Here is a 13,628-nt window from a genome sequence, read left to right on the forward strand (position 1 = left end):
AACTCAATTCTGCTGTATTCTAGCATATACACAATAAGAGACCCGAGTTAAAAATATTACAGATGAAAGTTTTTAGAAGAATGAAGAAGGCTTGACTTTAAAAAGTGTAAAAGTGTTAAGTTTATTTACATGGGGTGATATATAAAGTTTACTCTGAAGAAGAAATGGAGTTTAGACGGAGTGAGATTTATTTGTCTGAAGAGATGAAGTAAAGTGTTTAGTGTTGTGAGTGTAGACTGTGCAGTGTATGTAGTGTTAGTTCAGGAGGAGAATGTGTGTCGGGTCAGCCGATGCTGGGCAGTGCTCCAGTGTAATGTGCTGTCAGTCACCACTCCCCGAAATCTGCCCGGAGTCAGGGACGTGCACACACACATAGACAGAAACTACAAATACAGTAGCTTATCTTCTCATCTGTCTTTGGTTGAAGCACCATCTTATAGTGTTGGTTGTGTTTATCTTACGAGAATAAATATGAACTGTGGAAACCACCGTTTTGGGTGGAAACAGCACAGCTCTCAGAAATAAACCCTTGATATTTCTTCAGTGCTGTGAATGATCGTCTGTAGAGAGAATCGATGCCATTTGATTTCATCTTTACACAAGCCTGTTGATTTTCCAAAGATCACAGTAAATCACTAAAGGACATTCTAATACTGTATTGGATCACTTGCTTTATAATGAAAGTAAATGTTTTGAGAGCCTTTGTGCTCAAAGTCTGGACTATAGGATGAGAAAGCTTGCTGGCCACAAACCTGATAGTGCTGGTATTGTTTTGTCTCCATTCACTCACATCAGTTCGTCAAGTCTTATCTTTGTGTTATGTTTCAGAAAACCCTCAGAGCAATGCTGGTGTACACCCCGTGTCACTCCATGACAGAGCGAACCCGACTACAACAGCTACTGCGACCTGTGGTAGAAACCATACTGGTCAAATGTGCAGATGCAAACAGGTACGACTCTTTCTCTGATCACAGACTGAAGGTGTCACCACCTACTGGACATTAACTTTAAAAGGGGCACATATTATGCCCATAGTCTAGTAGCCAGCCCATAGAGCCCCATTGTGAACCCGGAAATGTTGAGTACACCAAAGTTTTATTGCATGAATGGGAAGTATAGGTCCCCAACATACAGAAACTGCCGGATGCTAATTTGCATATGTTGAGCAATTTGCATAATTAGCATAATTAGCAATATTAGCTTAATTGTCCATTTTGGTCACATATTTTGCACTGTATGGCCAATTTCTACAATATGTAAGTGGTTTTAGAGGTTTTAGAGGATTCTGATTTCATTTCTGCCACTTTCAGACTTCAAAATGGTAATTCTATAACAGATTTGGATTAATTTAGACACTTTTTTATTAATTCCGAACAAAATTTTAGGTTATTTTTATGGTAAACACTATATTCTCACATTTCAGAATCACAAGAACTCATGCTCTTTGATGTGAATGTTGATAACCTCAATATGTTTACATTTCTTAAGGTCTGGTCATGTTTTTATGCAAATAAGCTGTTGCAGTGAGCTGTTGTATATACAATAAGTATGTTGTGAAGCAAAGGAGCATAGTCTATTTTTAAAGTCGAAATTATCCTTGCAGATTTTTTTATATTCTTATATCATATTTATGTTTTCACATTAAGATAAAAGGTTATAATGAGTTATAATGACAGTTTTGTTCAGTACATTGTGAATTTCTATTCAGATCCATTTTGTGAGTGAATCTGGTGTTCAAAAATTAGTTACCATTATTAAAAAAAATTGTATTCTTCTTTTTTTAAATTCAGACTTCTTGTGATTTGATCAGGAATGGATTAAAAACATTTGATATTCAGTGTTCTTGCTGCTTTCTCAAGTTGTCGTGTAGTATTAATTTAACCATTCGGATCTAGGTTTAAAGGACAAGTTCGGTATTTTTTATACTTAAAGCCCTGTTTTCAGATTGTTTATGATGAAATAGAACGGTTTTGGCTGAAATTTCGACATATGCGGCTGCCCTGAGAATTTTTGGGTGTTTGTGTTTCACCTCACACCTCTACAATGGGTTTAATGGTGCACTGGAACAATCCTTTCTAAAATGCATTAAACTTTCGTTTACAAAGACGTGAAACTCAGTGAGTAGTCAGGGGTGTTCACTGACATGCTAACACAAAAATCGCTGCAAAAGATGCTATTTCACCATTTCATCATAAACAATCTGTAAACAGGGCTTTAAGTGTAAAATACCGAACTTGTCCTTTAAGTACTTTCAAAACAAAGAGAAACGTTTTGATCAAGTCGAAATGTCAGGAAAGAAGTGTCTGTTTGCACCATGCAGTGGCAAAAATAGCGACTTTAAAATATCTTTACAATCAGAGGAACTCTGTAACCTTGGATGGAGCCCGTATGAAATTTACCGAAAGCGCAAAAGGCCCCCAGCAGTGAAAGCACTACCTCCTACAGAACGTAATATGCGCCTTCATGGAAGACGTGCCCACCTACAGGTGCTACTATGAAAATCAGCTGACCAGCCTGATCCACCGGTTGTGGATATCACCTTGTTTGGATGGGACAAGAAGATGGGTCTAAAGGAAGGAGAGGAACTGCTTATGCCCACACAGGATTCAAGTCCAGTTGCTCCTCCTGCTTTGTTAGATGTTGTCAGCTGTGGTTTCAAAGCTGTGTTTGAACCTTGTACATCAGCAAAGTCCAGCTGTGTAGCTGCAGGTCTGGGCTGTACCAGTTATTGTTCCTGCAAAGGCAATAATGGTATATACTGCATACTTACACAACACCAAGAACACAAAGAAAGAGATGAAGGGTCTGGAGAAGATGATGACAGAACAGAAGAGAATAGTGAAGATGATGAGGCTGCCTTTTTATTAATTGTGAGGCATAGCAGTTTGCCTGAAGGTGTTAGCCAGTGTGTGCTTTGTGTGGTGCGGAGGTAAGGCCCTCTTGGTTAGCCTTCCGTCTGGCGGGCTGACCCGGGTTGCCCAGACTCAGTTTTAACTCTTGCGTCTGGCGAAGTTTCAGTTTACCCGATTACTATGTATCATACAGTTCCAGGATCCAAGTTATGTCAAATACCCGCATTGCTTTTTCATCCAGAAATGCATAACATTCAGCCTAACAAAGATTCATTGTTTATCCAAAAAGCTATTTTGAATCTTCAAAAGTGTCGGGAGGGGATTCAGCCTCACTATACCCTGTAAACAATGAATCAACATTTATAAGTGCACTCATGATTCTGAAATGTTAGATTATTGTATTTACCTAGCCTAGAAATCTAGACGCACCCTAGCGGCTGCAAAATATATTTGCTGCCAGGGTTTAGTCTAGGCACTCACAATACACTTAACAGCTCCAAAAACCAAAATTTGGTCAGGCCAATCACATCGTGTGTAGCGTCTGTGGGGTGGGCTTAACATGATGACGACAGAGCTGCAACGGTTCCTACTTGAAAACAAAGAATGGCTGCTGCTGGCGAACAGCTTTCTTTTGAAGCGGCTTTGGACGCGACTCTGGAGGACTTAGACTTATGTTTTTCTTTGAGAGAAGAGCAAATAACCCTACTGAAGTCCTTTTTAAACAAGAAAGATGTGTTTGGAGTTTTGCCGACTGGTTACGGTAACTACGTCACCTTCTTCGTTGCTCTGATTGGTCATTGCGCTATCCTATTGCGTGCAGAGGCATTTTGAGGGACAACCTTATATCCCGCCCCTTGCATTGAGCCGTTTGTGTGAAGAGTTGCCAGACCTTACATCTTGATGTAGGTCTGGCTAACCAGGCTAGTATTTACCATAAAATAACCTAAAATTATGACTGAAAGTAATAAAAATTTGAATAAATAAATCAAAATTTGTAATAAAATTAGCTCTTTAAAATCTGAAAATGCCAGAAATGAAATCAGCATCATCTAAAACCTCTAAAACCACTCACATATTGTAGAAATTGGCCATTTAGTGCAAAATATGTGGTCAAAATGGACGATTAAGCTAATATTGCTAATTATGCAAATTATGCAAATTGCTCAACATATGCAAATTAGCATCCGGCAGTTTCTGTATGCTGGGGACCCATACTTCACATTTCTGCAATAAAACTTTGGTGTACTCAACATTTCCGGGTTCACCTAGTTGGCTACTAGACTACCATGTTTACAAGACATAATGGTAGCACTTTATTTTACAGTATGTGTACTTACCTTGTACATATATGCTTAATAAGTTTTACTTACAGACAAATGTGTGGTACTTACTTTTAGGTATCTACATGGTAATTAACTGGTATCATTACTGTACTAATAACTGTAGTTATTATGTTATTATATTAACTCTAGATAAGTACTGGGTAATAACGGATACATACTTATAGTGTAGGTATACTATAACTAACGAGAAACATTACTGTACATAAATGTACAATATAAGTATTTAGTATCTACAGGCAAGTTAGGGTAAATGACAGGTATTTATAGTGTACATATATGATAACTAATATCAAACACTACTGTACTTACAAATTGTATATACACAATAAGTGTGTACTAGTGAATGTACCCAGTAGTTAATGCATATGATAGTCAATGGTTGGGTTTGCCTCACAGTGACATGTATATGATGCTATATCCTAGGTGGTAGGTCCTATGTTATAACTGTGTAAAAAGCAACACTTTATTTTAAAGTCCTGTTTCCATGCATTTACCGTAGACGTACTAGAGAATGTACCCAGTAGTTAATTCATAAGGTTATTTAATGCCTGGTTTAAAGGACAAAGATACTGAGTACCAAAATGGCACATCAGTAATGTTTGTTCTTAGTTATCATATATGTATGGTATAAATATAACTTACACTTGCCTGCAGGTACCACACACTTATCATGTATATACAATTTGTAAGTACAGTATTGTTTGATATTAGTTATCATATGTACGCTATACATACCTGTCATTTACCCTAACTTGCCTGTAAATACTAAATACTTATTTATTTGTAAGTACACTAATGTTTCTTGTTAGTTACAGTATACCTACACTATAAGTATGTATCTGTTATTACCCAGTACTTATCTAGAGTTACAAAATAACTACCAAGTATGTACCACTGGTAAGTACAGTAATGGTACAAATTATTTACCATATATGTACAAGGTAAGTACACATACTGTAAAATAAAGTGCTACCGATATAATATAAGTCTCAGGTGTCCTAGAATGTGTCTGTGAAGTTTCGGCTCAAAATACCCCACAGATCATTTGTTATAGCACGTCCAAAATTTGGATGCGAGTAAAAAAGTGCTGTTTTATGTACCTTTATTTGCAAATGAGCTACAGCTCCTTACTCCCTTACCAATAGACAGTGAGCGCTTTTGGTTCAAAATAGATCCGATTCCTGTGAATACAGTCTGAGAAAATAGTATCTTTAGCCACATTAGTGCTACAATGTGCTTACAAACACATTTTTAAAAGCTTTTGGGTCAAATTAACCAGTCAGTGGGCAGGCTTTATCAATGTGACATCACATTAACAAGAGAATCATAACGGCATGTTTAGACTGCTTTGATTTAATGGTGATTAAAAAAGGAGTGGGTGGATTTTTTTTCATTGTAGAGTTGTTGCCAACACACATTTATGTCTAAACACATTGTAAAAGTGGATTTGGCATACTGATGAATTAAACTTAACGTTTAAAAGTGATCATATTTAAAGCTTGAATTGACCCCATTTGTCTTCCCAATGCATATTCTTTGTTTTTATGAATAATTTAATGTTACTTCAAAGAATAAAAGTTTAAGTTTTCTTTTCAGCCTTCTTGTTTTTTAAGTTCTCCCTTCCAGTGGCTTGTCATTTACAGTAAAGTCCACTTTTTACCACCCCAATCATTTCCCAAAATCAAGTTCCTCTTTGCATTTGCAATGGAATAAAAATCACATTGCTAAAGCAAGAGTATTGTAAATGCAATCTCATATGTACTGTTTTGGTGATGGTTTGCTAACTGTACATCATGTGTTTATCTGTTTGTGTTATAGTCGCACAAGTCAGTTGTCTGTATCCACTTTACTGGAGCTGTGTAAGGGTCAGATGGGTGAACTCGCTGTGGGCAAAGAAATCCTTAAAGCAGGTAAAACTCACTTGTGTCATTCACACAAGGATGAAAATTCTGTCATTGTTTTCTCACCCTCATATCATTTCACACCTATATGATTTCATTTTCCTCTTTGGATAAACAAATCTTAAGCAGCTACTGCATATACATGTAACTGTGTAAGACCAGACATCTATCATGAGTTTACCAGTATTTTGATGGATGTGAATGCTGTAAGCACACTGCACACAAAATAAAATGCAACCATTTTATTACCACAAAAGGCAACACTTTAGTTTGGCATCCAATTCTCACTAAGGTGGAGTCAGTGATTTGGAAAATGTTAACTTTAGCTTGATAACATTGATGACATATGAACTCACCAGCCCTACAAATGACCATTCAATGCCATGACTTTACTGTCAATCAGTTTTTCATTTTAGAGATCACATATAATATTATAATATAATTCGGACCGAATGCAATGATTGAACAAATGTTTTCTTGTCCTACATCTTCCAGAGATGATATACATTTATAAAAATGCATTTGATCACTTAACATAGTAATTGCTAATCTGACCAGAATAGGGATGCACCGGAATGAAAATTCTTGATCGAGACCGAAAAAGAGGAAACCCAGGCCGAAAACCAATTCCCGAAAGAAATAATGCCAATTATTAGTACCATTGCACACAAGCATGTGCAGGTCGGTCGCGGTTTCTGTTTGCGTCATAACAACATTTCAGCCGTATTATTTCGGTGATAAGTCTTTCGTCTGAAAACCAAAAATGCTCTTATTGGCCATTTTCGGTGGCCAAATATTCGATGCATCCCTATACCAGAATATGGAAACTTTTAACCAGCATAACAAACTTTTTTTTTGTAGAAAATCATTGCACCTTTACTAGTTAAAACTAGTTGCTTATTAGCATGCATATTACTAACATATTAGCTGTTTATTAGCTCATGTAACGCACATATTTTACATGACCTTATTCTAGATTCCTTAAAGGGGACATTTCACAAGACTTTTTTAAAATGATAATAATTAGTAATTAGGAGTTTATTAAGGTAAAATCGTTGTTAGTAGTGAGAAGTGGTCCCCAAACTAAAGTGTGACCCCATAAAATGAACCCATTCTTCTGATGCACTATTTTTCAACTCTCCTAAAGTAATACAGAAGCTTTTTGTGTTGAATTAAACCCACACATTGTAGCTTACAAAATCTAATTTGTTATACACACACTTGAATGTCAGAAATCTGAATGAGATTTATGAGGTGTGGCCATGGTTTTTTGATGACCTTTTCTTGTTTTGTCTATTAAACATGTGTTTAAATTTAATTTCTCTCAGGCTCTATTGGCATTGGGGGAGTTGATTATGTGCTGAACTGTATCTTGGGCTCTAAAACGGAGGCCAGTAACTGGCAGGCACTGCTGGGTCGACTGTGTCTGATCGACAGGCTGTTACTGGAGTTTCCTGCTGAATTTTACCCTCATATTGTGTCAGATGGAGATTGCAGCCAAACCCAAAACGTTGTAGAGAGGTACAGAAATGCATCCTAATATTACTTTGTCAAACAATCCTAAAGTTTTAGTTATACTTGTGAGATTTAAATTGATGCTATAGCTGTGTTAATGGTTTGTTTGGAGGTTGTAAAACATTCTTACACTCATTTTTCATTTTAGGTACCAGAAGCTACTGCCTCTTCTAAGTTTTGCGCTGCAGTCCATCGATAACTCTCACTCTATGGTGGGTAAGCTTTCTCGCCGTGTCTTCCTGAGCGCCGCCCGTATGGTCACTCGTGTGCCTCACATCTTTGTTAAGCTACTGGAGATGCTCAACGTCACCAGTTCAACTCACTATGCCCGTATGCGTCGTCGTCTCTTGGCCATCGCAGAAGAGATGGAAATCTTAGATGCCATTCACATGGGTCTAGAAGACCTTCAGACCAGGCACAGTTTGCATTCAGACGTCTTCCTCGAACCCTCAGCCCCACATAACTCCCCGTGCACTACTGAAAGAAACTCTCCCACTCACGATCTACAGCAGCTGACTGCCAAGGTGGCGTGTCTTGGTCAAACCAATTCAAATCCTGTAAATGATGTAGCAGAGAGACTCTCAAACATCGTCACAAGTCCTGCTGAGTTTTCAAAGCCCCCCATTCAGGCCCGTAACAGACCCAGGAGTCAATGTTTGAATTCCCCCTCATCCAGTCAACCTCCTAGCCTTCCCTCACTAGCCACCGCCAGTGCCTCCTCCTTCCCTTCAGACAGCCCCAAAGCCCTGCCACAAAATCTTATACCCAGCAAACTTTCCCACTCCTCGCCGGGTACCCAACGCAAGTCATTAATGCAGAAGGCAGTAGGCGGGGTTGGGTGTAGCGGTAAGGACTTGGAGAGGCTGCCATCTCCTATGTTTACCCAAGCTCGGCCTCCGCCTTCAAATCAAATCCACTGGCCCAAACCGTCTCGACCCTCTCCTGCTACAAAATCTGAGGGAGCTAAAGCTTTAAGTCCAGGGACAAGGAGGAACATGAAACTGGACCTTCAAGAGGTCAGGTCGGGAGATAATCCAATCTGCAGTGGGGGATCTGCGTTTATCCACAGCGAAGATGGTGTCTTCACTCCTGTGGAGGAGAAATTATGCGTTCTCGGCGCTTCGGCCGAGCTCAACTCCAGCATGGAGGACCTGTTGGAAGCCTCCATACCCGCAGCAGACAGCACAGTTACCTTCCAGTCCGAAGTAGCGGTGCTGTCACCAGAGCAAGTAAATGCAAACGATGACACGTACAGCGAGGATGTGACCCAGAACAAGAAGTGCAGGGAGAAGATGGAAGCTGAAGAGGAGGAGGCCCTGGCTGTTGTCATGGCGATGTCAGAGTCACAGGACGCACTGCCCATTATACCGCAGTTACAGGTGGATAAAGGAGAAGACGTCATCATTATTCAGGTGGATGTAAGTGCAAAGTGCACACCTTGGTGACTCTAGACTGAAATCATACATACTACATATCAATCGTCAATACCGTGTATCTCTAGAGGGTATGGAAGTACAGTGAGGTCTAGATGGTATGGTTTGTTGCTACCACAGTTTACTGTAGGTTGGGTTAGGAGTAGGGTTAGGTTTTGGGTAGTTTTAAGCTAAAAATAGGATTAGTAGGTGTTGGGTCTATATAGCTGCTTTCCACTGTATGGTTGTAAGAACGACAAGAAACGGTTAGACATATGTTTCATGTTCATTCATTTTTTATGAATTCTCAGCATGATTGTGTAATTGCGCCGAATCGTGCTGAAAGAATGCGCGTAGTAATGTTGCTGCTTAAGATTGGTTACACGTTTGTTGCATGTTTGTTGCATGCATGGCTAAAAGTTTTTCTCTGTAGCTGGTAAATTGTGTTATTTGAGCAAACCAAATACAGATCAGGATAAAATGTAAAAATAAATGCACTCACTATTTACATCACATACCATCTTTAAACTCTTGCATTACCAAGGAAACGATTGGAACGGTTGTTTCACATTCAGAATAAAGAAATAAAACCATGATAGTGCCGGCTTATTCGTATCGATATATGTTGTGTATCGTTGCTGTCCGATTGAAATCTTCAGAACCGCTACTTTTCAGAAAATTATGAATATTTTTGTAAGAAAACGCTTTTCTGTACATTTGTTAAAAGATCCCTTGTTGCAGTTACATTTTTAAGTTTAATCATCTTGATATTACACTTAATTTCAACTTTCTTGACTATTGATGAGTAAATTATAAAAATACATTTGAAATAATTTGGGCTGATTCAAATGTATTTTTATTTTATAGCAAATAAATTCAAGTTGATTAAACTAAAAAATTTAAGTTCAACAAGGAATTTTTTACAGTGTAAAAAATTAAATGTCAGTGAAACACATTAAATTTTAACTATCTTACAGGTTATAAAGTTCATCGTATCAATATTGGCATAAAAGATGAAGTGCTGCGTACAGGCTAGAAGACATTATTGTCTATATGTTTTGACGACAAATGCTAGACATGAAACATAAGCCTTAGGAGTTTATTTAGTAAAGAGAAACACTGTATATATTCATAGAATGAGTTCTTTATTTACCCTTACATTACAAACACACAAGACACTACACGCTTATAGCAGATAGATTCCCAACATATGTACGGCACTCCATTCACACTTTCTTTTTGCTTGTCCCGTTTAGACCCCCGAGACTCTTCCTGGTCATACCAAAGCAAAGCAGCCATACAAGGAGGGTATGGAGTGGCTGAAGGGTCAGCAGATTGGTCTCGGGGCTTTCTCTTCATGTTATCAGGCCCAGGATGTGGGCACTGGCACTCTGATGGCTGTTAAACAGGTAATTTGAAATACTAAGGCAAACACCAACCTGAAATATTCTGAAGCAACTATGACAATTCTTGTCAAAAGTCAGAATCCCCTGAGATTTTATAGTGGTCATTTTGTCAAATACAACAGGGTGATCCGTGGTTTTACTTGAGGGATATTACTTTTATGGGGTTAATGTGAGGATTGAAGTTTAAATTTCCCTAAACTAACTTTAACAAACTTTACCTCATTAAAGTAAGTTAATGCCATCTGTTTGTTAGTAAATGTCTAACTGCGATGAATCATACTTTTTGTTTTTTCCTTCATTTTTTTAATTTCACTGGAATGGTGATAACAGTGAAGGCTTTCTCTTCAAGTGCACAAGCAAACTCTTTATTCGATCAAGTGTATAGAATGGGTTACAGTACTGAAGTCACGGCAGAAGTCTTTTTCTTATCTTGTTTATTATGCAGGGACAGAATGGAGGTCGAGTCATTTATACCACATTTTAAGCGTGCAGAAATACATAATATCCCTTAATATTTATTAATATTTTTATACATACTGCTATGATCGTTTACTCAAAACTGTGGAAAAACACACAAGTTACTTTCACAATAAATCAACACTACTTAAAGTTGTTATTTTTTTCTTACAATTTATTTTATAAGTTATTATTTTTTTCATTTTTAGCTTCTTTGAGGTTTCACCCCTGAGATGATTTTTAAACGGTATTGAAGGAGTTCACATCTATTCTTGACTCTTCTTGCATGCTTTTTCTTTTATATTCAGTCAAATTCCTCCATTTAAAAATAAATTTTTATGAAATAAATAAAAAGAACCTAATATGTTTTGAACTATTAAATTTGTCAACAATATAAGCATATGCATTTATAGAAAAAATGGCTTGTGTCACCCTAAGCTTTAAAAAAAAATGAATTTTTTTTTTAATGGACACTCGACTTGTATTATACTCCGTAACCAGATATTAACCGGCATAGGTTAAATTGTTATAACATATTTTGCCTGGTAGGATGTGTTTCTCAGAAAGTACTGGTCACTTTGTCCAAACATCTTTTGTGTTTATTTGTCACTGGATGTTATTATTTTTTTGTAAAAGAAGATTTTTAGCATCTAAACTATGCGTGCTGTATAAAGTGACTAACAAATGGTACATTTGATCTAAAGAAGTGATCTTTTACTGAACTGCTACAATGTGAAACACCTGTTCACCTGGCTAATGTTGATCAGTTTTCGGCACACTTGGAGGTCATCTTTTAACCTAATTTTATATTTCATGATTTAATTTGTCCATAATCTTTATGTGCATGACGCTTGAGTATGTGATTTATGTTTTTTTGTTTTATATTTACAGGTGACGTATGTTAGGAACACCTCCTCAGAGCAGGAGGAGGTGGTGGAGACCCTGCGGGAGGAGATTCGCATGATGGGTCTCCTCAATCACCCAAACATCATCCGGATGCTCGGATCCACCTGCGAGAAGAACAACTATAACCTTTTTGTGGAGTGGATGGCAGGTGCGTTTCTCTTTCAGTTAGTCTGTAAATCTGCAAAACAAAAGGCTAATGATTATTACTCAAATTTTACATGTTTAGTTGATGTTTTACATGACGGGGTGTCCGTTTTAAAATTGCCACATTGTAAGTTCTTATAAAACTCATACATGCTTTCTTTATTTCTCAGGTGGGTCTGTATCACATCTGTTAAATAAGTATGGTGCCTTTAAAGAGGGTGTAGTCATCAACTACACAGAGCAGCTCCTGCGAGGTCTCGCCTACCTCCATGAAAATCAGATCATCCACCGGGATATCAAAGGTAAATACAGTCTCATCATAACACACAGATACTGTTCTGTACTGAACTGTTGTTGGCTTTACACATTAGCTTATTCTCTGTTTAATGATGAGGTGCATTGTGGCAAGCTGTACAAAACTTCAATAGAGAAAATAGCAGTCCAAATCCATCACATTGAAGGTTAATGTTAGACAGGATGCTTCCCTTAAAGGTAGTAGGTGGACAGCAGGATGTCTCACTAAGTTTTGGGACAGAGCTGTTGTGTATTTTGTCTTTGTCTTCATGTCCTCTATCTTACAATTATCTTCTTTTGACCATTGTAGGTGCTAATCTACTGATTGACAGCACAGGTCAGAGGTTACGAATAGCTGATTTTGGGGCGGCGGCTCGTCTGGCGTCTAAAGGCACGGGTGCGGGCGAGTTTCAGGGACAGCTGCTGGGAACCATTGCCTTTATGGCTCCTGAGGTAAGACTGAGAAGAGCAGATTTAAATTTAAAGGTGCTACAACAGGTTCTTGGTGCCATTTTGAAGAACCATTTATTTTTTACATGTTTGTATTCTATAAAACACTTTTTCAACACGAAGATCATTTTGTAAAACAGAAAGATTATTAAAGATGCATTGTGTAACTTTTATGCAGAGTTCACACCAGGCGCTGTAGAGGCGGCAAGCACGAGTGATTTACATGCTAAGTAAATGCAAAGACACAAATTGCGCGGAAGGCGCAGTGCGAATGCCGCGTTGCCACTGAAAACGCACGAGTTGAAAAATCAGAACTTTGGCAGATTTCACCTTAACTAATCAGGACCTCACTGTAGTAGTGACGTGATTACAGGAAGCAAGCGGAGTCTCAGCGGAGTCGCAGAAGCCCCTCCCATGACTCGAATTTCCACGTGAATGTCTTGAATGACTAGAATTTCACGCGCGAATGAAGCGAGTAAACTCAAAATGTTCAAGCGTCCAAATATGCTCGAATAGCACGTTTTGTGTAAAATGCACCATTAGAAGGATCTCAGAAATGCAGTATAATGTTCATAACTATATTAACAGTGGTGTATGAAGACCTTGCATAATGAACTGTATTGTTTTATTACCTTAGAATGAGTCGTTTTTATCTACATACACCACGGGTCACTGCGCCGCCATGTATTTGACGTAATGCAGCGCTGCGCAGACTGATCTACATGAAGTTCTGCGAGAGAGCGATTAGTAAGCACTGGTCTCGAAACTCTCACGCGATACTTTGATGTCATACATTGATAGATATGCACAGCTCTGCTGACATTTGACACACTATTTTGTATTATGTTTATGCTCGTAAAAATTTAAATGTGAACGAAAACAAAAGCTATTTAGTATAATCATTAAAATATTAAATGACAGTTACTAATTGATTATAACCAAATGACGG

The 13,628-nt window shown here is 38.0% G+C and overlaps 1 protein-coding gene across 3 annotated transcripts in view; it reads left to right on the forward strand.

Annotated features, from left to right (window-relative positions):
• Window positions 1-13,628, forward strand: part of map3k1 (mitogen-activated protein kinase kinase kinase 1, E3 ubiquitin protein ligase) — a 59,547-nt gene that overhangs the window by 40,417 nt on the left and 5,502 nt on the right. For 2 of the 3 annotated variants that reach the window (XM_065240527.1, XM_065240530.2), the window contains exons 11-18: window positions 829-950; window positions 6,014-6,105; window positions 7,425-7,617; window positions 7,760-9,029; window positions 10,280-10,432; window positions 11,777-11,939; window positions 12,106-12,237; window positions 12,540-12,682. In XM_065240527.1, the coding sequence (XP_065096599.1) occupies window positions 829-950; window positions 6,014-6,105; window positions 7,425-7,617; window positions 7,760-9,029; window positions 10,280-10,432; window positions 11,777-11,939; window positions 12,106-12,237; window positions 12,540-12,682 (2,268 nt within the window). The remainder of the gene's footprint in view (window positions 1-828; window positions 951-6,013; window positions 6,106-7,424; window positions 7,618-7,759; window positions 9,030-10,279; window positions 10,433-11,776; window positions 11,940-12,105; window positions 12,238-12,539; window positions 12,683-13,628) is intronic. The other variant, XM_065240529.1, reaches the window with a different exon arrangement.

This window comes from Paramisgurnus dabryanus, chromosome 10 (assembly GCF_030506205.2).
Source record: "Paramisgurnus dabryanus chromosome 10, PD_genome_1.1, whole genome shotgun sequence".
Taxonomy (NCBI): Eukaryota; Metazoa; Chordata; class Actinopteri; order Cypriniformes; family Cobitidae; genus Paramisgurnus; species Paramisgurnus dabryanus.